Source organism: Notolepis coatsorum (genome assembly GCF_963971535.1).
Source record: "Notolepis coatsorum genome assembly, chromosome: 5".
Classification (NCBI taxonomy): Eukaryota; Metazoa; Chordata; class Actinopteri; order Aulopiformes; family Paralepididae; genus Notolepis; species Notolepis coatsorum.
The window spans coordinates 51687946-51709671 of record NC_140169.1 but is presented as its reverse complement, the minus strand read 5'-3'; the positions used below and the strand labels follow the sequence as shown (position 1 = coordinate 51709671).

Below are 21726 nucleotides of genomic sequence, written 5' to 3'. Positions count from 1 at the left end.
CATTGGAGGAGGTTGGGTGGGGTTGTGTGGTGGGGGTTGGGTAGGAGGGGTTGGGGGGGGGGGGGGGGTGGAACACTGTACAACTGTACAAGCAAAACTGTACATTTGAATATTGACAAAACCATACTAGGTAATTTACTGTACATTGGAGGGGGTTGGGTTAGGACATTTACAGGGGCCAGTTTCGAATTGCAGTCTCCCGTAGGTGTTCTTTGAGAGTGGTTTTGAAAGTGGGTAGTGATTCACCTTCCTTTACAGCTTTAGGTAGGGCGTTCCACATTGATGTGGCATAATTGCGAAACGTGTTTAGTCCCTTGTTTGACCCGAATCTGGGTTTAACATGATTTGTGGAGCTCCCTCTGGTGTTGTGATCGTGGTATTCACTGACCTTTGGGAAGTATTTTGACATGTACATGGGTACCTTGGTCGTGTAGTGTATCTTGTAGACCAGGCCCATTGCAAGTTGCTGTACTCTGTCGTCTACTCTAAGCCATCCTAGTTTGTCAAAGTGTAGGGAGGGGTTGGGGGGGGAAACACTGTACAACTGTTAAATCTGACATTACAAAAAACAATATGTGGTGGTTATAATTGGGGCTGAAGTTGAATAAACAATTTATGAAAGAGAAAGTCAAAATAATTCCAAGATAATTCAAAGATTACACACCTTTGCCACATTGGCTAGTTTCAAGTTCAAGTTCAAGTTTCTTTAATAGTTGTCATACAGAAGTACAGAATACTTTTATACAAAATGCTTCTTACTGTTACGCTCCAGAGACTGTGCTAGACAAGATAAGTATGAAATAAAATAGTATAGCATGTAAAATAGAAGTAAAAATAGAGGTCACAGTGTTCAGTATAGACATATGTACAATGTTCGATGCAGAATAGAAGTAACTTAGTTACCATACAATATACAATATACTATGCAATGTACTAATATACAATACTATATAGTGCAAAGCAGAAATGGGATGAGGTACAATTTAGGTACAATTTACAGTAAGGTGTACGAGTTGTAGTGCAAATCCTTTACCAATAAATATAAAGTGTGTTTAGGTGATCTAAAGTGTGGAGAGTGGGTGCTGCAGTGTGTTGTTTGTTTAAAGTGAGTGTGTGCGTGTGGATGTGTGTGCTGTGTGCATTTGATGGTTGTTGCATAGTGTTTATTGTTCGTTGAGCAGCCTGATGGCCTGGGGATAGAAGCTTCTTCTATCTACAAACATGGCTACAAACATAATCACCTCAAAGTTATCAAAAAAAATAAGAATCTGATCAGACACAAGGGTTAAGTTGTTGTTCCCTTTCTAATTTCCTCAAAAACATATAGTCTAGTTAATGTGATCAATATTATTTGACAATTGATTTTTTTGTTGGAAATTTCAGTCAGTGAGCTCATACTTTGAGCTCATTTTATAGTGCATTCTATATTGCACTACCCATCAACAGTTAAAATGATTGAGACAACGCAATCTCTTGTCTTCGTTGTGCATGCATGTGTGTGCTCACCACACGCGATACATGTGTCACTATTCTGGCAGTGGCTATTGTTATTATAGTATTGTAATGAAAGGTCTGTTATTTAATGTTTGTGTAAAGGGCTATTTTAACTGTTGATGGGTAGTGCATCAGTAAAGTAAATATGGTATTGTGCTCTTGCTCTGTTTGAATAGGTGGAGAGAGTGGTTAACTGTATTATAATAGTAAATCGAAAAATATGTTGTGCTCTTGCTTTTTTCTTTTTGAAGGTGGAGAGAGTAGCATTGCTAGTGCCACAACAGTTTTATTTGAGGTTCATAACAGTACATTGTACTAAGCAATTGTTGGCTCATTAGTTTGTGATTCACATGCACTAAAATTCACCAGAATGCAGGAAATTAAGTCTTTGTAACTAAAATGTTCCGGGTGGGGGACCCCCAGACCCCCGCTTAAAAAGTGGCCTGATGGTGCTATATTTTCGCGCTATATCTCCCGGTATGAATTATTTCCCCAGTCCGGCCCTGGCAGTAAGAGATGTGAGGATAAATTAAACTGTAATACAAAGTTAGTAATGTGCTCTTTTTTAATTGTTTTTTAACCCTTTTTATAATGCCCAACGATTTTGAAACCTTCTTGCAAACAATTTCACAATGATTCTTAAAGCAGAGTTTCTCATCGATATTGACACCTAAGAATTTCACTGATGAAACTTGTGCAAGTTCATTGTTATGGATAGAAATCTTGGTTCCGTCTGAAATGTTTTTGTTCTTATTTCTAAAAATAATGAAGTTAGATTTTTTGACATTGAGTGATAACTTGTTTAACTGAAACCAATAGGAAAAATGAATGAGTCCAGAATTTGCTTAATCAATAAGGGAATCAAAATTATTGTCAGTGACAAAGAGATTTGTGTCATCAGCAAATAATATAGGTGACAATAAACTGGATGTATTTGCAAGATCATTCACATAAATCAAAAACAACAAGGGTCCTAGAATGGACCCTTGTGGAACACCACATTTTAGTACAGCCAGCTGTGATCGATTACCATTGAAAACTACAAATTGCTCTCTGTTGTTTAAGTAATTCTCAACATTGTATAACCTGTTTTTTAAGACCATAACATGACATTTTTGATAATAACATTTTGTGATTCACTGTGTCGAAAGCCTTTGATAAATCTAAGAAAATGCCTAAGGTATATTCATTTTTCTCTAAGGTGCAAAAGAGCCATATATGTAGAGTATTTTTTTCTAAAGCCATACTGATGTTCGAACAAGATATTGTTGTCATCTAGATGTTTCATGATTCTACTATATACCAGCTTTTCAAGAATTTTTGAAAAACAAGGTAGTATCGATATAGGACGATAGTTTGAGAATACAGAGGAATACAGAGTCCTGTGCTAACCAGCCAACCCCAGTGTTCACCACTATATTTAACCTATCCCTGGCCAAGTCCGTGGTCCCTGCCTGCTTCAAGGTGTCCACTATAATCCCTGTACCAAAAAACACCTCCCCAGCTGGCCTAAATGACTACAGACTGGTGGCACTCACCTCTGTGGTCATGAAATGCTTTGAGAGGCTGGTCAAGGATTACATCTGTGCCTCCCTCCCTAGTACCATGGACCCTTTGCAGGTCCACTGACGACGCGGTCTCCCGGGTACTGCACAACACCCTATCTCACCTTGACAGTCAGAAGGGGGGCTATGTGAGATTGCTGTTTATTGACTATAGTTCAGCTTTAAATAACATATACATTTTTTATCATTCTTTCCAAAAGAAAAGAGGCCTAGAAGCGTGGCTAACGCTAATGGCACGGATACCAGAGGCTAACTGCCTACGAAAACAGGCACAGAGGCACTGAAAGAGGATTTCACTCATCTAATGAACACACTAGACTAGACAAATATCAAGATGTATCCATCAGTGGACCAATTGCATGCTTTTGCAGAGGACAAGAAGCCTTCAGTCGACTCCTTCAGACATTAAGCACCCCCCACAGCCCAAATGGAATGATACAAAATTAAATAAAAATAAAGTTTTAAAATATTATATATATATATATTTTTTTTTTATTTTTTTTTTAGTCAACCAATAGTCGACTAACGGCAAATTTTGGCCAATCCTAGTCGACCATCCAAATCCTTAGTCGGGGACAGCCCTAGACGACACAGTGGTGGTGGGTGTTAATTTTGGCAGCTATTTTTATTTTAGTTTTAGTCTTAGTCATGTGTCAAGTGCTCCTTTTTCATTTTCATCATATTTAGTCATCTTCATTTATTTTTCGTTTAGTCAGTTTTAGTTAACTAAATGTCTGAGCATTTTAGTCTTAGTCAGTTTTTGTCAAAATTTAGTCTTTTTTGTTTTAGTCTAGATTTTGTCGACGAAAACGGATGACATTTTTGTCTATCTTTAGTTAATGTACTAAAGAAAATTATATTATTTAAATTATAAAACTTTTTTTTTCTTTTCTTTTTTACAGCTACTGTTTTATATATACTGTTTTTTAGTAATAACTAGAAAGTAATGGTATTTATTCAACAACAGGTGATTGTATAGATTAGTATTAGTATCATTAAATGACAACTATGCTCAACTATGCTTCACCCACGGAAAGGTTGTTGGCACATTGGTTCCACACAGACATTATACGCTGTTGCACTTGCTTCCAGAAGGCTCCGTTTAGGTTAGCTACTGTAGTAGCAGAGGCTCTGTTGTGATTTTTAATGCACAATAAATATTCAACATTCTCTTTTGAGACTCCGTCTCAGACTCTTATCATTTGGCACTAAAAGCTAAACATTGTCACTGGTATGGCTGTCCGCAACATGTCATTAATTGTGTGCGAGAGGTCGATCAGTTAGCCACATTAGCGTGAGCTAGGTTAGCCACTAGTTAACGTGAGCTAGATGGAAATACAAACAATGTAATGTTACTGGTGAAAAAGTGATTTTCCTTGGAATACTCCTTTGCCAACTTGCTGTACTTTGCTTGCAGGTCTGCAGCTGGATTATGAATAGTCCCAATTTTAGCCAAGGTAACGTTAAGCTAAAACTAGCTTTTCAAATAGCTCTTCAGCTAATGCTAATAACAGAGCTCCCCGTCACACTGCTCTGCCTGCCGGGACGATGGCATTAAGAAAAGTTATAATTATTTTGTCTCGTCTTGTTTTAGTCAACAATATCAACATACATGAGAGAAATTTCGTCCTGGTTTTTGTAAATTACATTTTTGTGTCCTCAGTTGTGGTCAATGAAATTTTATAAACTATTTAGTCTCGTTAGCGTCACATGATCTTCTATAACGTGACATCACGTCTCGTTGTCGTCATGAAAAAAACCTTCGTTGACGAACATTATTTCGTCATCATTTTAGTTGACAAAATTAACACGGCCTGATCTCTAACAATGACGAGAAGGCCTACCGGGAGGAGGTTGATGTCCTGGCACTCTGGTGCCGGGATAACAGCCTACTCCTGAACATTGGTAAGACCAAGGAGCTGATCGTGGATTTTAGGATATACAGCAAGGGACACACACGCCACTGTGGATTAATGGGGCTATCATGGACAGGGTGAGCAGTTTTAAGTACCTGGGAGTTCACATCACAGAGGACCAAAGCAGCGCCTCTATCACCTGAGACAATCAGGGAAGATACTCCAGTTCTTCTACTGCAGGGCTGTGGAGAGCATCCTGACTGGGAATATCACTGCCTGGTTTGGCAACTGCACTGCCCAGGACAGGAAGGCTCTACAGAGAGTGGTGCGCTCAGCAGAGCGTACTACGGGTATTGCACTACCACCCCTGCAGGACTTATACAACATGAGGTGCAAATCCAGAGCCTGCGGAATAATGAAGGACCCTCACCACCCCAAAAATAGCCTGTTCAAGCTGCTGCGGTCAGGCAATCGCCTCCGCATACATGCAGCAAGAACAGAGAGACTCAGACTCAGCTTCTTCCCCCAGGCCATCAGAACACTGAACACTGATCTCTCCACACACAAGCACACATACACACACACAACACACACCACACATCCTGCACTCTCTCACACACAAACACACTACAGGTCACTTTAGGAAAAAGCAAAGGTCACTTTAAAAAAAAACATACATGTATGTTTTTTGTATAGTATAGTTAGTATAGTATAGTTACATATAGCATAACTGTATATTGTATAGCATATTGTACAGTAGTGTATATGTAACGGATGGTACCGCGAAGCCCAGTCACGGTAGTAGCGGTACCAGGAAGTAAAACTCACTCCCCTGAGGCATCCAGACTGAGTGCTTAGAAGTGAATTCACCTCTTGGTACAGAGGTCTGTGATGTCGCCCGCGGTGCGGCAGACCGGGGTTTGACTCCCACTCATGGCATGTTCAGATAGGAACCGGTTACAGTGGTGCCGTGACCCGGAAGCCTGAGTGGTGTGAGTTTAGGGGGGGTGAATGTAACGGATGGTACCACGAAGCCCAGTCACGAAGAACTTCGGACGTTGTGAAGTGACTGTGGCACGGTAGCGGTACCAGGAAGTAAAACTCACTCCCCTGAAGCATCCAGACTGAGTGCTTAGAAGTGAATTCACCTCTTGGTACAGTGGTCTGTGATATCGCCCGCGGTGCGGACGCCCGGGGTTTGACTCCCACTCATGGCATGTTCAGAGTAGTACCGGCTACATATACTATAGGACTCATTACCTTTCATTCGTAAGCTTAGCATTGTATAGTATTTTATGTTAGTACCTTTTCTATTATTATTGTATATTTTTTGCACAATCAAGGCGGGCATGGCCACCTTCATTTCACTACATGTCTCGTGTATGTATGTGACTAATAAATCTCTTGAATCTTGAATATGTATCCTAGATCGTAGAGTTGTAGATTTAACAGCATTTATTTAATCTTGTCTCCTTCCTGACAGGAATGGCAATACCGAAAAATGGCTTGACCCTCTTTGCCCTTCTGGTGACGTCGTGCTGTATTTTGGAAACACCGGGACTCATTGAAACTCCGAGCCTGGCTCCACAGGTATTGTGTTTATGAGCAAATGTGGGAATGTCAATATAACCCAACACCTCATATGGGGGCGTGGGATAGAACCAGTGTTAATTTTGGCAGCTATTTTAATTTTTGTTTTAGTCTTAGTCATGTGTCAAATGCTCCTTTTTCGTTTTCATCATATTTAGTCACCTTCATTTATTTTTCGTTTAGTCAGTTTTAGTCAACTACAGGTCTGAGCATTTTAGTCTTAGTCAGTATTAGTCTCGATTTTGTCTTTTTTGTTTTTGTCTAGATTTAGTTGCAGAAAACTGATGATTTTTGTCTAGTTTTTGCGAATGAAAAAAAGGCATTTTATATTTTTATATTGTAAATAATGCAATTCTATTTATTAAACGAAAACTCCAACATTTTGGGAAATTATCTTATTTGCCATCTACCCTGGAGTTAGACAAGAAGATACGTATCTTTTTTCTTCTCTGTGCATGCAGTAGGAGTAGGAAGACACGCACCGTTAGCCTAGCTTAGCGTCATTCACTGGAAGTAGGTTCCTCCATTAGCCTAGTTCCCAACGTCTTCCTACTCCTACTGCATGCACAGAGAAGAAAAAGGTATGTATCTTATTGTCTAACTCCAGGGTAGATGGCAAATAAGCTAATTTCCCAAAATGTTGGAGTTTTCCTTTAACTATGAATGAACACAACACTCTGACTTACCATCTTTAGATAATAAAGTACTCAACCTCTACTGTCTTTAATTATGAATGAACACAACACTCTAACTTACCATCTTTAGATAATAAAGTAACTTACCATCTTTAGATAATAAAGTACTCAACCTCTACTGTCTTTAACTATGAATGAACACAACACTCTAACTTACCATCTTTAGATAATAAAGTACTCAACCTCTACTGTCTTTAACTATGAATGAACACAACACTCTAACTTACCATCTTTAGATAATAAAGTACTCAACCTCTACTGTCTTTAACTATGAATGAACACAACACTCTAACTCAGTGGTTCTCAAACTGTGGTACGCGTACCACTAGTGGTACTTGGTGGTACTGCTGGTGGTACTTGAAAACATTTACAAAAAAGCACAAATTTTATTTTTAATTTTTTGCAGTCAGGCCACTGAACTTAGAAGCAGGCCAGGCCAGTCTTTCTGGTTGCGGCGGCGCGATAGTTAGATAACCTAAGTGGGGAACAACCAGGAGATCACTGTGACAGAGAGTAATGTAGTCTAAACAGTCATAAATCTTTCATTCAACTTCAGCCCTGATCATAACCATTTATTTTTTTTAGATAAAAGGTCAGATAAAAAATGAAATACTCTCACTTTTCTGAAAAGAGTTGGTGTTAAATCTGACATTACAAAAAATCCATCAAAATCTGTGTTGTTGCTAATCATTGACACATGCCTAGCCTGTAATAATCCCCCCCAGAAAAATCTACTTTGCATTTGATATATTGAAAATATTTTACTTTTTGTGTTTTTTTTACAATAATTTGTGATGCCATCACACAAACTGGCATTTAAAGGGTAAAATTTCAAAAATGTATTGAATGCGTTTTCTTTAATTTTTTACAATAATTTGTGATGCCCATCACAAATTTAAAGGGTAAACATTCAAAAATGCCTGCACCAGAATGCAGGAAATTAAGTTTTTGTAACAAAATAATTGTTTGTGTGTGTGAGAGAATGAAGGACAATTGCTTGCTGTGTGAGAGAGAGAGAGAGAGAGATAGAGATAGAGAGATAATTAAGTACATTTGCTGAAATACAGTTAATTTTCTCACTTGCTATGTGAGAATGTTAGTTATTATGTTCTCAATGCCCCTTGCATTGTATGAGTTGTGTGGAAGAGTTTGCTAGTTCTAGTGCTATCCCTTTGTACATTGTGGCTGTGTCTGACAAAAGTTAACAATAAATAATGGTATTAAAAATACATTTGCCTCCTGCGTGAACTGTGCATAGCTGAATAGACTGTATTTTAACACCGGTCATATGGTGGTACTTGGAGAGCCAGCTACGTTCTCAGGTGGTACTTGGTGTAAAAAGTTTGAGAACCACTGCTCTAACTTACCATCTTTAGATAATAAAGTACTCAGCCTCTACTGTCTTTAACTATGAATGAACACAACACTCTAACTCACCATCTTTAGATAATAAAGTACTCAGCCTCTACTGTCTTTAACTATGAATGAACACAACACTCTAACTCACCATCTTTAGATAATAACGTACTCAGCCTCTACTGTCTTTAACTATGAATGAACACAACACTCTAACTCACCATCTTTAGATAATAAAGTACTCAGCCTCTACTGTCTTTAACTATGAATGAACACAACACTCTAACTCACCATCTTTAGATAATAAAGTACTCAGCCTCTACTGTCTTTAACTATGAACAAACACAACACTCTAACTCACCATCTTTAGATAATAAAGTACTCAGCCTCTACTGTCTTTAACTATGAATGAACACAACACTATAAGCTCTAGAGAGACTCCTCTATGACAAGTATCTGGAAACTCATGAACCATTCTCTGCAGAATGGACTGCATTTCTGGAAAATGTCACTCTGAATGAATCTACTCTCGCTGAAGTGCTCTCATCAGGAGATGTATCTCACCACATGGCAGAATATCATGCATTCAGAGAAGCCGTGAGAAATGGGGAGCTGGGAGAAACTGGACAGTTTTGGATGGAATACATGGACTGCACCTGGCTCGTCCTGTCAATGAATAAGGCAATCAAAATGAACGACTAAGGATACAAAGCCACCCTAAACAACATGCCAGACCTTTTCTTCTGCTCAGACCAGCAGAACTATGCTAGATTCCTCACATACTTGGGATACTATCTTGGACACATTGAGGAAACACATCCAGGATCTGAGAAACTTTTGCGTGCTTGAGCAATCAGTGTATCCAGATCACATATCCCAGCCAACCGCTGTCACACAGACAAAACAATAGAAGAGACGTGAAATCACTCAGTCTGAGAAGCAAGTCCAGCAAACAGTACAAGCATTTCAGAGTTTTATCAACCCATTTCAGCTTGAGACGTCTCAGCCCTCGACAAGTTTGACTTCAGGAGCAGCTATGCCAGAAGAGGTGCTGATGTGCTGAATGCCCTGAAAAATAGCAAAACTCGAAAATAATCAAGAATCAAGAATCAAGAGGTTTATTTGTCACATACATACCAGGGCATACAGTGAAATGCGGGTGGTCATGCCCGCATTGATTGTGCAAAATACAATAATAAAATATTCATTCAGGAGTTCATCTGTGATCGAACTGGGGAGGGTAGTGTGATCCTCCCACGCGTTACACCTCCCCAGTGAGAGTCCTCACTGTCAGGTGAAAAGAAGCGGCTGGCTGTCTCCACATGTGTCGGAGGAAGCATGTGATAGACTTCAGGGCTCCCTAGACCGGCAAGTGGGGGGCAAATGCGCGCAACGGCCAGGAAGGGGAGGGGGGAATTGGCAAAGCGACTAAATTGGGATGGGAGAAAAATACAGAAAAAAGGGAGGAGAAAAAGTTGATCAAAAGGAGTTAATCTGTGATCGACTTCAAACTAAAAAAGGCCTTTTCTTTTAACCTATCAAGAGGAACAGATTCAAGACAATGTCATCTACCACCACACCTAAAAGGAAGCGTGTGGCATCAAACCAGAAAGTGATCCAGTACAAGGCCACAAGTGGGTTCATATTTCAAATCACAACAACTCAAGTCACAAATGAGCATCTCTGACCTAATGACCTATCCCTTGACTCTGACGCCATACTCCATCTCAACAATCAATGGCTTTTTCGCAAAAACCAACAAAGCGAACGGAATAAACTACATGATCAAAGATGTTGAGAATGCGCAACTTCCTTCTCCAAGCCAATGTGCTCTCATTCAAGATGAAAACTCCTCGTTCTACATGCGTGATGTGCCACGAACAATGGAGAATATATCAGAGCGCACCTTCAAAAGTCTACCGGCTGCAGCTGAAACAGACACTTACCTTGACCATCTTTATTCACCAAAATCAGCTGAGAGGGATCACAGAGGTTGTGGTGAACATTTTATGGTGAATGGGCTAAATGTTCATCGACCCATTGATTGGAATGGTTTTCTCACAAATGATGAAAGCAAGGCGGCTGGGTGGCGTAGCGGAGATTGAGCTCATCACCAATGCAAGAGGCTGCGGTCTCGACTCCCGGAGTCAGCATTGCCTGCGGCTTGGGCCAGTCGTCATACTATCTCAATTGGCAGAGGTAGCGGGTGGAAAGTCGATGGGTGGGGATTGGACGTTGTGGACAGCGACTCCTACAGGTCGGTTGGGTGACGCCTGTACAGCAGAGTCAGGAAGTATCGGGGGCAGCGTGAGCCTCCCATGCGTTACTCCTCGCCACTGAGAGGCCGCGCTGTCTGGTGAAAAGATGCAACAGGCTGCCTCCTCGTGTACCGGAGGGGACACGTGATGCAAGGCTTATCCTCACTACAGCCGACCAGTGGGAGGCATAGTCTAGCAACGTTCGAGACAGGGGAGGGGAGAATTGAAGGGGAGAATTGGCTATACGAAATTGGGATGGGAGAAAAATAGAAAAACAAGGAAAAAAAAGTCGATAAAAAAAAATGTAATGATGAAAACAAGAAGGCACTCACCCTCTGAAGTCGAAGCTCCCATCGGCGGGAGAACAATAGGCTCCAAAAGGTGTGAAAACGTCCTCATCTCGCAGAGAGGATTTTTCATAAATGCCAGAAATGTTGCGATTCAGAATTAGGTAAAAAAAATTGATATTCACAATTTCTAGTGCTTTGAAATGTTCTCTATCTGTTTCCTTATTTCCTAAATGTAATACGACTTGTAAATGGGTTCATTCTTGTTAGATTGGATAGACTGTGGGGGAAAAACAGTCATACAAATAACTACAATGTCGAGGGGAGGGGTTACATTTCGGGGGGGGGGGGGGGGGGCGCAGTATCGATGGCGAGACGAGACTCACCTAAATGAATTCCGAGACAACGGGCCCAGTATCTTTGGAACAGTTTGTGTTAAAGGAAAACTCCAACATTTTGGGAAATTAGCATATTTGGCATCTACCCTGGAGTTAGACAAGAAGATACGTACCCTTTTTCTTCTCTGTGCATGCAGTAGGAGTAGGAAGACACACACCGTTAGCCTAGCTTAGCGTCAGTCACTGGAAGTAGGTTCCTCCATTAGCCTAGTTCCAAACGTCTTCCTATTCCTACTGCATGCACAGAGAAGAAAAAGGTATGTATCTTCTTGTCTAACTCCAGGGTTCCCAAAATGTTGGAGTGTTAAGATACATACATTTTTTTTCTCTGTGCATGCAGTAGGAGTAGGAAGACGTGCACCGTTAGCCTAGCTTAGCGTCAGTCACTGGAAGTAGGTTCCTCCATTAGCCTAGTTCCCATCGTCTTCCTACTCCTACTGCATGCACAGAGAAGAAAAAGGTATGCATCTTCTTGTCTAACTCAAGGGTAGATGGCAAATAAGCTAATTTCCTAACATTTTGGAGTTTTCCTTTAAATTGTATCTGAATCAGGCATACAACTATACGAGCCTGACTGGCAGCAGTGCGCAATATATTAAGGGGACATGCGTTGCTATTTATATATATTTTTTATATTTCTAATCAAGTACTCAAAACCATCATTTTTCAGCCTCAGGATTTCAAGCTGTTATGGCCTGGCTCCGCCCATAAGCACTTTGAGTGACAGTCAGCCCACACAGTCTGCGACTGGTAGACAGAGGGAGAGAGAGAGAGAGAGAGAGAGAGAGAGAGAGAGAGAGAGAGAGAGAGAGAGAGAGAGAGAGAGAGAGAGAGAGAGAGAGAGAGAGAGAGAGAGAGAGAGAGAGAGAGAGAGAGAGAGAAGGAATACGTCATGCCAATAAAGCCATTTGAATTGAATTGAATTGAGAGAGAGAATGATAGAGATAGAGAGAGAGAGACAGAATGATAGAGAGAGAATCATAGAGAGAGAGAGAGTGATAGAGAGAGAGTGATAGAGAGAGACACACACAGAATGATAGAGAAAGAGAGAGATAGAGAGAGAGAGAATGATAGAGAATGATAGAGAATGATAGAGAGAGAGAGAGAGAGAGAGAGAGAGAGAGAGAGAGAGAGAGAGAGAGAGAGAGAGAGAGAGAGAGAGAGAGAGAGAGAGAGAGAGAGAGAGAGAAAAGAGACAGGCCGTTATTGATAAGGCCCCTCTCTCCCTCCCTCTCTCCCTTTCTTCTTTTTTTCTTTCTTTCACCGCGCGGCAGCTTGTGCTCCCAAATGGGGGGGGGGGACCTGCGCGTGTGTTTGCACAGTGGTCTCTCTCTCTCTGTCTCTCCCTCTCTATCTCTCTCTCTCTCTCTCCCTCCAGAGTGTATGCAGAGGTGTCGGATTTGACTCTGCCGCAGTATGAGGAAGTGGTTTCCACTCGCTGTCTAGTCTAGGTAGATTGTGGGCGGGCATTAGCTCCAACCACAGAGCCAATCGCATCACTGTGCGCTACCCAGAGCCCAAGTGACATCACTCAGGCCTTCAAATCGGGATGACCTGATTCAATCTAGCAGGAAATGCTCTGAGCTGAATCAGAGCAATCCGCCAATATGGTATTTAGACACAAAAACACATTGATACTAACTCCTATTACTATAATACAATGCTAGAGACTGAAAAATGACATTTATAATGCATGTCACCTTTAAGTCCAGCGCGCGCTCCTCAGAATGTTATATAATATATAATAATATATAATAATGTTCGGAGCTGTCTCTGTCTCTCTCTCGCTCCCTCTCAAGTAGCCAAACATTACATTATGAAAACGGAATGAATAGTTGATTTAACTTTATTAGCTGAAATATTCTAAAATCATTAAGTCTGCTATAAGCGTAAATGTGTGTGTGTCTGTGTGTGTGTGCGCGCGAGCGCTCGTCCCATTTCATCTCTGGTCTTTGGAAAGTTTGATAGTGGAGTTTGATAGTATTTACTGAGGCTGGCCCGATAATGTTGATATGTAAGTTAAGTCTGCTATAAGCATAAAGGTGTGTGTGTGTATTATTCACGCACCGCATTATCTCTAGGAATCCGGGGATGGTCATGGAAAAGTGACCATACCGCCGTGTCGGAAGCTCTGATCGATTCATTATTGGTTTTAAATTGTTTGATTGATTGATTGAAAACTTTATTAACAGTAAACAATTGTTAAGGGGATGCAGACCAGAGAAAGACTTTCGTCTTGTTTACATCAGGGTCCCCCATTTTCAATTCATCATAACATATATGACATACATGACATACAGATAGACAGTACTGCTACATCTATACATTTATGACATACCAGATTTACAAACACAGTACTGTTTTGTGATACAAGAAGAGTCTAAACAAGAGAGTATATACATTTGACGAAGAAACTGTACATTGGAGGAGGTTGGTAGGTGGGGTGGGGGGGGTGGGTAGGTGGGGGGGGGGGGGGGAACTGTACATTGGAGGTGGTTGGGTGGGGGGGGGGGGGGGTGGTCGGTGGGTGGGGAACTTACATTGGAGGTGGTTGGGTGGGGGGGGGGGGGGGGGTGGGGGTGGGGTGGGGGGGGGGACTGTACATTGGAGGTGGTTGGGTGGGGGGGGGGGGGGGGGGGTGGGTAGGTGGGGTGGGGTGGGGAACTGTACATTGGAGGTGGTTGGGGGGGGGGGGGGGGGTTGTGTAGGCGGGGGGGGTAACTGTACATTGGATTATCGACGAAACCTTACTTGGTCCCAAGAAGAGGGTCTCGTGTATTACTGGGTTAGGACATTTACTGTACATTGGAGGGGGTTGGGTTAGGACATTTACAGGGGCCAGTTTTGAATTGCAGTCTCCCGTAGGTGCTCCTTGAGAGTGGTTTTAAAAGTGGGTAGTGATTCACATTCCTTTACAGCTGTGGGTAGGGCGTTCCACATTGATGTGGCATAATTGCGAAACGTGTTTAGTCCCTTGTTTGAGCCGAATCTGGGTTTAACATGATTTGTGGAGCTCCCTCTGGTGTTGTGGTCGTGGTATTCACTGACCTTTGGGAAGTATTTTGACATGTACATGGGTACCTTAGTCGTGTAGTGTATCTTGTAGACCAGGCCCATTGCAAGTTGCTGTACTCTGTCGTCTACTCTAAGCCATCCTAGGTTGTCAAAGTGGGCAGGGGTGAGGTGGGTTCTAGGAGTAAGGTCAAGCAGTAGTCTGACCAGTTTGTTTTGAGATGTTTGTAATTTAGTTTTTAGCGCCTTTGAGGTGCTTTGGTACCATGATGTGCAAGCATAGTCGTAGTACCCTTGAATGAGTGCTCCTGCCAGAGTCTTCAGGGTATTCTTGTTTACCAGAGAGGAGATCCGGTACAAGAATCTAGTTCGTTGGTTGACTTTTTTTATTACATTGGATGCCATTTTTTCACAGGAAAGATTTGCCTCTAGGATGGAACCCAGGTATGTAATTTCATCTTTCCTTGTGACAATATTGTCACCCACTGTAACTGAGAAGCCGTCGGTCTTGCTGAGTTTGTTGTTTGAACCGAAGAGAATGGACTCTGTTTTACCCAGGTGTAATGATAGCTTGTTATACACGACTTAGCTTGTAGACATGTTGTTTATTTCTGATTGACTGTCGCGACCTACGGCAACTCCGTTGGGAGGCGACGGATGCAGAAAGCGTGGTGTAGTGAGATAACATGTATGTTACATCTCCCTTCTTTTAGCAAAAACAATACACAATAACACATACATGAATTTCCACTCCAAACTTTTTTTTTTAAATCAAAACAGCTTGTTTGTTATTTTAAATTAAAAACAAAATTAATTAAAAGCGAAATTAATTTAAACTCGGCCCCGCCTAGTAACATTCAGTCCAGGTGGCTGGGCTCGGGTGGGGCTCGGAGGCGGTTTGGGTGGGGAGTGGGGTATTCCAGGAAGAGCTGGAGGTGTTAACTCCTCGGCGGGTGGGCCTAATGTTTCAGTCCACGGTTCTTCCTGTACCCAGCGGCGAGGATGGTTAGCGGCTGGAGTGCTCACGCGAAGCTGTTGACTGTTGCGGCGGTACTCTCTATCCCCACAGTCCACAACATAGGAGCGCGGAGCACTGTGGGGTTTCACTGTTACTCCAGGGGACCACTTGTCGTTGCCAGGATGCGGCCGCATCCTAACCTCATCCCCAGGCTGAAGGGCAACACGAGAATTGCCTGCTCTCTTTTGGTCGTAGTCGAACTTTTGAATGTCTTTGCTCGTGTCCAGCAGACGCTTGACTTTGTGGGGGTCACATCCTCTTGGTGCAATAGCTCACGAGCAGCAGGCAGCTTATCACGTGGCCTCCTGCCCATGAGTAGCTGAGCTGGCGACAATCCTACTGTCTCTAGTTAATTGAGAAGCTGAATGGGCTTAATGTCCACCCCCTCATTATAAAATGGTATCATTCCTTTTTAACTAACCGTACACAGCGGGTCAGTGTTAACGGCACTCTTTCAGAATCTAGAACCCTGAGCACTGCAGCTCCCCAGGGTATAGTAAGTAAGTTCACCTGTGCTTTTTACCTTATATACAAACGAGTGCAGAAGCATCTATCCTAACAACCGCTTCATAAAATGTTCTGATGACACTGCCATTTTTGCTCTAATTAAGAATGACAGTGACCTAGCTGACTATTATTTGGAAATCCAGAGGTTTGTAAACTGGTGCGACAATAACTGTCTGGTTTTAAATGTTAAGAAGACTGAGGAGATGGTGTTTGACCCCAGAGGTGTTGGGGACCACAGGCCTGTGGTCATCCACACACAGTCCATCTCGCAGGTCTCTTCATATAAATATCTTGGGATTTTTGTCGATAACACACTAACCTGGAACACCCATGTAGATAGCCTGTGTAGCAGACTACAACAACGACTGCACTTTCTACGTCGCCTTAGATGGTGTAAATAAAAAATGTATGTTACTTTTCTACCAATCTGTATTAGAGAGTCTCATCAGATACGGTATTACAAATAAAGTCCAAACTGGTCCGTCTGATGCAGACTGCATGGAAGATCATAGGGGTGAAAGGTCACCCATCCCTGCAGTCTATTTTTGAACAGGCTAATCTACGGCAAGCCAATAGAATAGTCTCGGACCCCTCCCATGTCTTACATCATATGTCTTACATGACGAGTATGAGCTACTGCCCTCTGGGAGGAGGTTTAGAGTTCCACGCTCTAGACTAAATAGGTTTAAAAACTTCTTTATTCCGATCTCAGTTAAACTTTTAAATAATAATAATAATAATAATAATAATAATAATAATAATAATAATAATAATAATAATAATAATAATAATAATAATAATAATAATAATAATAATAATAATAATAATAGATCAAATTTATATAGCGCCTTTCATAGAACCCACGGTCGCTTCACAATCAGGACAAAAATAGGGCAAGGAAAATAGGGGGGGGGGGGAAGGGGGGATGAGGGAAAGTAGGGGATAATGGACCTAATCTAATCTAAACTAACTGATGGGGAAAAGCCTTGGTGAAGAGATGTGTTTTTAGAGCGGTTTTAAAGGTGTCCAGGGTTGGGGCGTTGCGGATTTCGGGGGGGGGAGAGAGTTCCAGAGGGTAGGGGACGCCACGCTGAAGGCTCTGTCGCCAAAAGTCCGCAACCTGGTGCGAGGGATGGAGAGGAGACCTAGATCAGAGGATCGTAGGTTCCGGGATGGAGTGTGCTGGTGGAGGAGATCAGACAGGTATCGGGGGCGAGGGCATGGAGGGACTTGTAGGTGAGGAGCAGGAGTTTGAAGGTGATGCGGAACTTGACTGGAAGCCAGTGGAGGTGGATGAGGGTGGGGGTGATGTGCTGCCAGGGCCAGATAAAGTGCCAGATAAAGGGCAACTAGGTGGCGGGGGGAGCGCCGTGCTACGAGGGCCATTTCATGGATGCATGAGGAATGATAATAATGATAATCTAGCATTGATTTCAGGAAGATTAGATAATCAGGCGAAAAATGACAACGCGTTTAGTGTATTCCACGAAAAGGGCTATTATCGCGTCTTTTCCTGGGATTACTAAGAATCACCAAAACTATACTCATATTCAAAACGGTATAAAACGGAAATGTACAGATGAAAAAACAATCTGTTTTGTGCATGTTGACTGGAAGCAACTCACTGACAATCGACGGGTGTACTAGACCCATAGCTATAATATAAGATATATTTTAAGCACTCGCAAATCTCACAGTCTCCCCGTTCATTAAAGCGATGGCGTTCTAGCGCATTAAGCGATGGCGCTGAATGAGTTAATGAGTATAAAGCATTTTCAAACAAACAAAAGGTATTTGTATGTAATCTAGTGTCTTCATGTCCTCTCTCTTGTCTCAGGTCCGCGCTGAAGAGCTGCTGACTCACATCAGAGTGAAACGGGATGGTTGGTCTGATGAATGGATATTTATTTACATTTTATTTTAGAGGCAACAATGAATATTTCCCCCAGAAATAGGAAATTTTCTTTCCCGGGAACAGAATCACACTATCCCGGGAATCCTGGGAAAATGTATTTGCTTTTCCATGCATAACTTCAGCTACCAGTCAAAACGCATTGGTCATATTTCAGTAAGCAATGGAACAAGGAAGAATATGCATAAACCTATGGGTTTTCAACTTGACAGCGATATATGAATAATTAGTAAGGCAAAAGAGTGCAATTGATGTTATTGCAGGGTATCTGCAGGTTTCAACAAATAAAATGTAAGATTTATTGAGACCTATTTAATACAACTTGGAGCAGAATTTCTATAAACATTTCATATAAGCTCTAGCCAGACGCACCAAGCTTCCGGTAACCCCCCCCCCCTCCAATAAAATGTAATACTAGTGGCGAAACAAATGTTGTAGCCTATATTGATATAAAACAGCATAGTTTGCATTGCTTGCAATTTTATCAGTGGCTTTTTCTATTTTCAAAAAGGATTGATTGAAATACTTATTGATGTCATATTCATGGTCAGTTGTGTCAAAGGTGTTTTGTAAATCTAGTTGAATCTAAAACCATTTCACACAACTTTTCCTCCTTTTCCTCGTGAAGTTATGTTGGTGAGATCTTAAAGGGGCACTTCACCCAAATATAATACCGATACTTGTTTTGCACATAATCTCAGACACATCCCAAAACTATAAACATGTTCATTTAGTTTGACAGTTATTGAGAGTAAATAAGTTTGAATATGGCCACCAGTGATGTCATCTGAGACATTGAATCCTTGTGTTGTGTTAATTACAGCTCCATGAAATGATGTCGATAATAGAATAGCAACACCTTGTCTTATAGGGACTGTTACTTACTTTATCATTTAATTGATCTGTAATCAACACAACACCTTGTCTTATAGGGACTGTTACCTTATCATTTCACTGAGCTGTAATTAACACAACACCTTGTCTTATAGGGACTGTTACCTTATCATTTCACTGAGCTGTAATTAACACAACACCTTGTCTTATAGGGACTGCTACCTTATCATCTCACTGAGCTGTAATTAACACAACACCTTATCTTATAGGGACTGTTACCTTATCATTTCACTGAGCTGTAATTAACACAACACCTTATCTTATAGGGACTGTTACCTTATCATTTCACTGAGCTGTAATTAACACAACACCTTGTCTTATAGGGACTGCTACCTTATCATTTCACTGAGCTGTAATTAACACAACACCTTGTCTTATAGGGACTGTTACCTTATCATTTCACTGAGCTGTAATTAACACAACACCTTGTCTTATAGGGACTGTTACCTTAGCATTTCACTGAGCTGTAATTAACACCTTGTCTTATAGGGACTGTTACTTTATCATTTCACTGAGCTGTAATTAACACAACACCTTGTCTTATAGGGACTGCTACCTTATCATTTCACTGAGCTGTAATCAACACAACACCTTGTCTTAAAGGGGCTGCTACCTTATCATTTCATGCAGCTATAATTAATAACACAATGACATCATTGGTAGCCATATTCAAACTGATTTAATCTCAGTAACTCTCAAACTAAATGAATATGTGCAAAACAGTTTTTGCATGTGTGTGAGATTATGTGCAAAATAAATCAACATTTATAGAGACAATTCTGAGAAGGATTTTCTACCAAAGTACACCTGCCATAATATTATAGTAGCACACTTGAAATACAGTAAGTGAAGAACATGCATCATGGCCGTATCATAATATTATAGTAGCACACTTGAAATACAGTAAGTGAAGAACATGCATCATGGCTGTATCATAATATTATAGTAGCACACTTGAAATACAGTAAGTGAAGAACATGCATCATGGCTGTATCATAATATTATAGTAGCACACTTGAAATACAGTAAGTGAAGAACATGCATCATGGCTGTATCATAATATTATAGTAGCACACTTGAAATACAGTAAGTGAAGAACATGCATCATGGCTGTATCATAATATTATAGTAGCACACTTGAAATACAGTAAGTGAAGAACATGCATCATGGCTGTGTCATAATATTATAGTAGCACACTTGAAATACAGTAAGTGAAGAACATGCATCATGGCTGTATCATAATATTATAGTAGCACACTTGAAATACAGTAAGTGAAGAACATGCATCATGGCTGTATCATAATATTATAGTAGCACACTTGAAATACAGTAAGTGAAGAACATGCATCATGGCTGTATCATAATATTATAGCAGCACACTTGAAATACAGTAAGTGAAGAACATGCATCAATCATGGCCGTATCATAATATTATAGTAGCACACTTGAAATACAGTAAGTGTTACAAAGGGTCAGATTAAACCGAATATATATATTTATTACTTGAGATATATTGTATAATGTTTGTATATCGTCTGATATCCCTTGTATATTCTTTGTACATATACACGGAATATCCCTTTACCTAGGTACAGGCCAGACCATAATATTCGTTCTCCTATTGGACAGCGACCCCCTAGGCGCCACGGCCATACCCCCAATGTCTAGTTCAAAGTCACCGCTAAGACATGTCTCAACATGCCCAGGTTTGCGCAGTAATACGAGACAGAAATGAGGTTGGCACTCGATTATTCATTTTACGTATAAATACGTTGCAGGTGGATACAGCAGTTATGTTACCCCAACAAGTTGAAGCCTTCACCACGATACAACGTGCTGTGAAGTGGGCCCGTTTTGCCCTAAAATAGAGCCTTGAGACCGCGTGCGAATTGATAGCTAAAGTGTCAGAGTTTAACGCTGTATCGTCGAGTTCGACTTATTCTATTATAAAGTAATAGTCTATTATGTATAGTGTATCGTGCGGCTACCGTTCTACAGTGACCAGCACTACCACCGTTTCATCGTACCGAGCTAGTGCGCTTATCCAGGCTGGGCGGCCTAACCTTGTGCCGCCATCCGAGGAGCCCTAGACGAGAACCGTGTGGATATGTACACTGGATAACCTACACCGACGAATGCAGAGCCCTTTTCGGCTGGATTATATTGCTTTGGTACTGTGGCTGCTGGAGCAGAGAACCGTCTACCCCCACTACCGTGTGGGATTTACCCTGTGAGGAGCCCCGTCGAGCCCGCCTCTAGGACCCGGAGGCTGGCTAGCTTTCATCCATGCTGCAGTGCATACCGGAGTATAGCTGTTGCTTTGTCTAAGGACCAAGGGATTATTGCACCGTCTCCTGTACCTGGAGTCTCTTTATTCCTCGTTGATCCAGACTTTTGCTCCCGACAATTCCTCTCCCCTGCTGGCTTACAACCGGAGGGAACCCCCTTAGTATCTCCAGCTGACCTACGAGTGTGCCTTATATAATTCTTATGCTACAGGTGGTATTAATTATCCCCATCGTAATATGCTCATGGACTTACGCTCTTGACCTATTCATGCACATTCTTCGCCATACAAGCGCGACCCTAATTCTCAATACTGTAATCTAATATTGCTGCTCTTCTAATAAATATTCCAAACAGGACTTTCTTTGTTAAGCCGTGTTATTGTGTGGGTGTTCATCATATATACCTGTGTACTGTATGGCCAGTAATTAAAGTACATAACTCAGTAGTGGTTTAATGATACCATACTCTCAATACAGTCAGGGAATTGTACCCCTCAGTTACAATTGGTCCTTCGAGCCGGAGGGTAACCAGTGTAATATCTAAATATAATATTGATATTAACCATGGCCAGCGGTGAACACTCCACAAACGGCT

The 21726-nt window shown here is 41.4% G+C and overlaps 1 protein-coding gene across 1 annotated transcript in view; it reads left to right on the top strand.

Annotated features, from left to right (window-relative positions):
- The window catches only part of LOC311228181 (uncharacterized protein), a gene marked incomplete at its 3' end in the record, with an annotated part of 120858 nt that overhangs the window by 13746 nt on the left and 85386 nt on the right, over window positions 1-21726 (top strand). The window contains exons 2-3 of the mRNA XM_084314093.1: window positions 6399-6505; window positions 17874-17919. Coding sequence (XP_084170219.1) covers window positions 6401-6505; window positions 17874-17919 — 151 coding nt within the window. The 5' untranslated portion in view covers window positions 6399-6400. The remainder of the gene's footprint in view (window positions 1-6398; window positions 6506-17873; window positions 17920-21726) is intronic.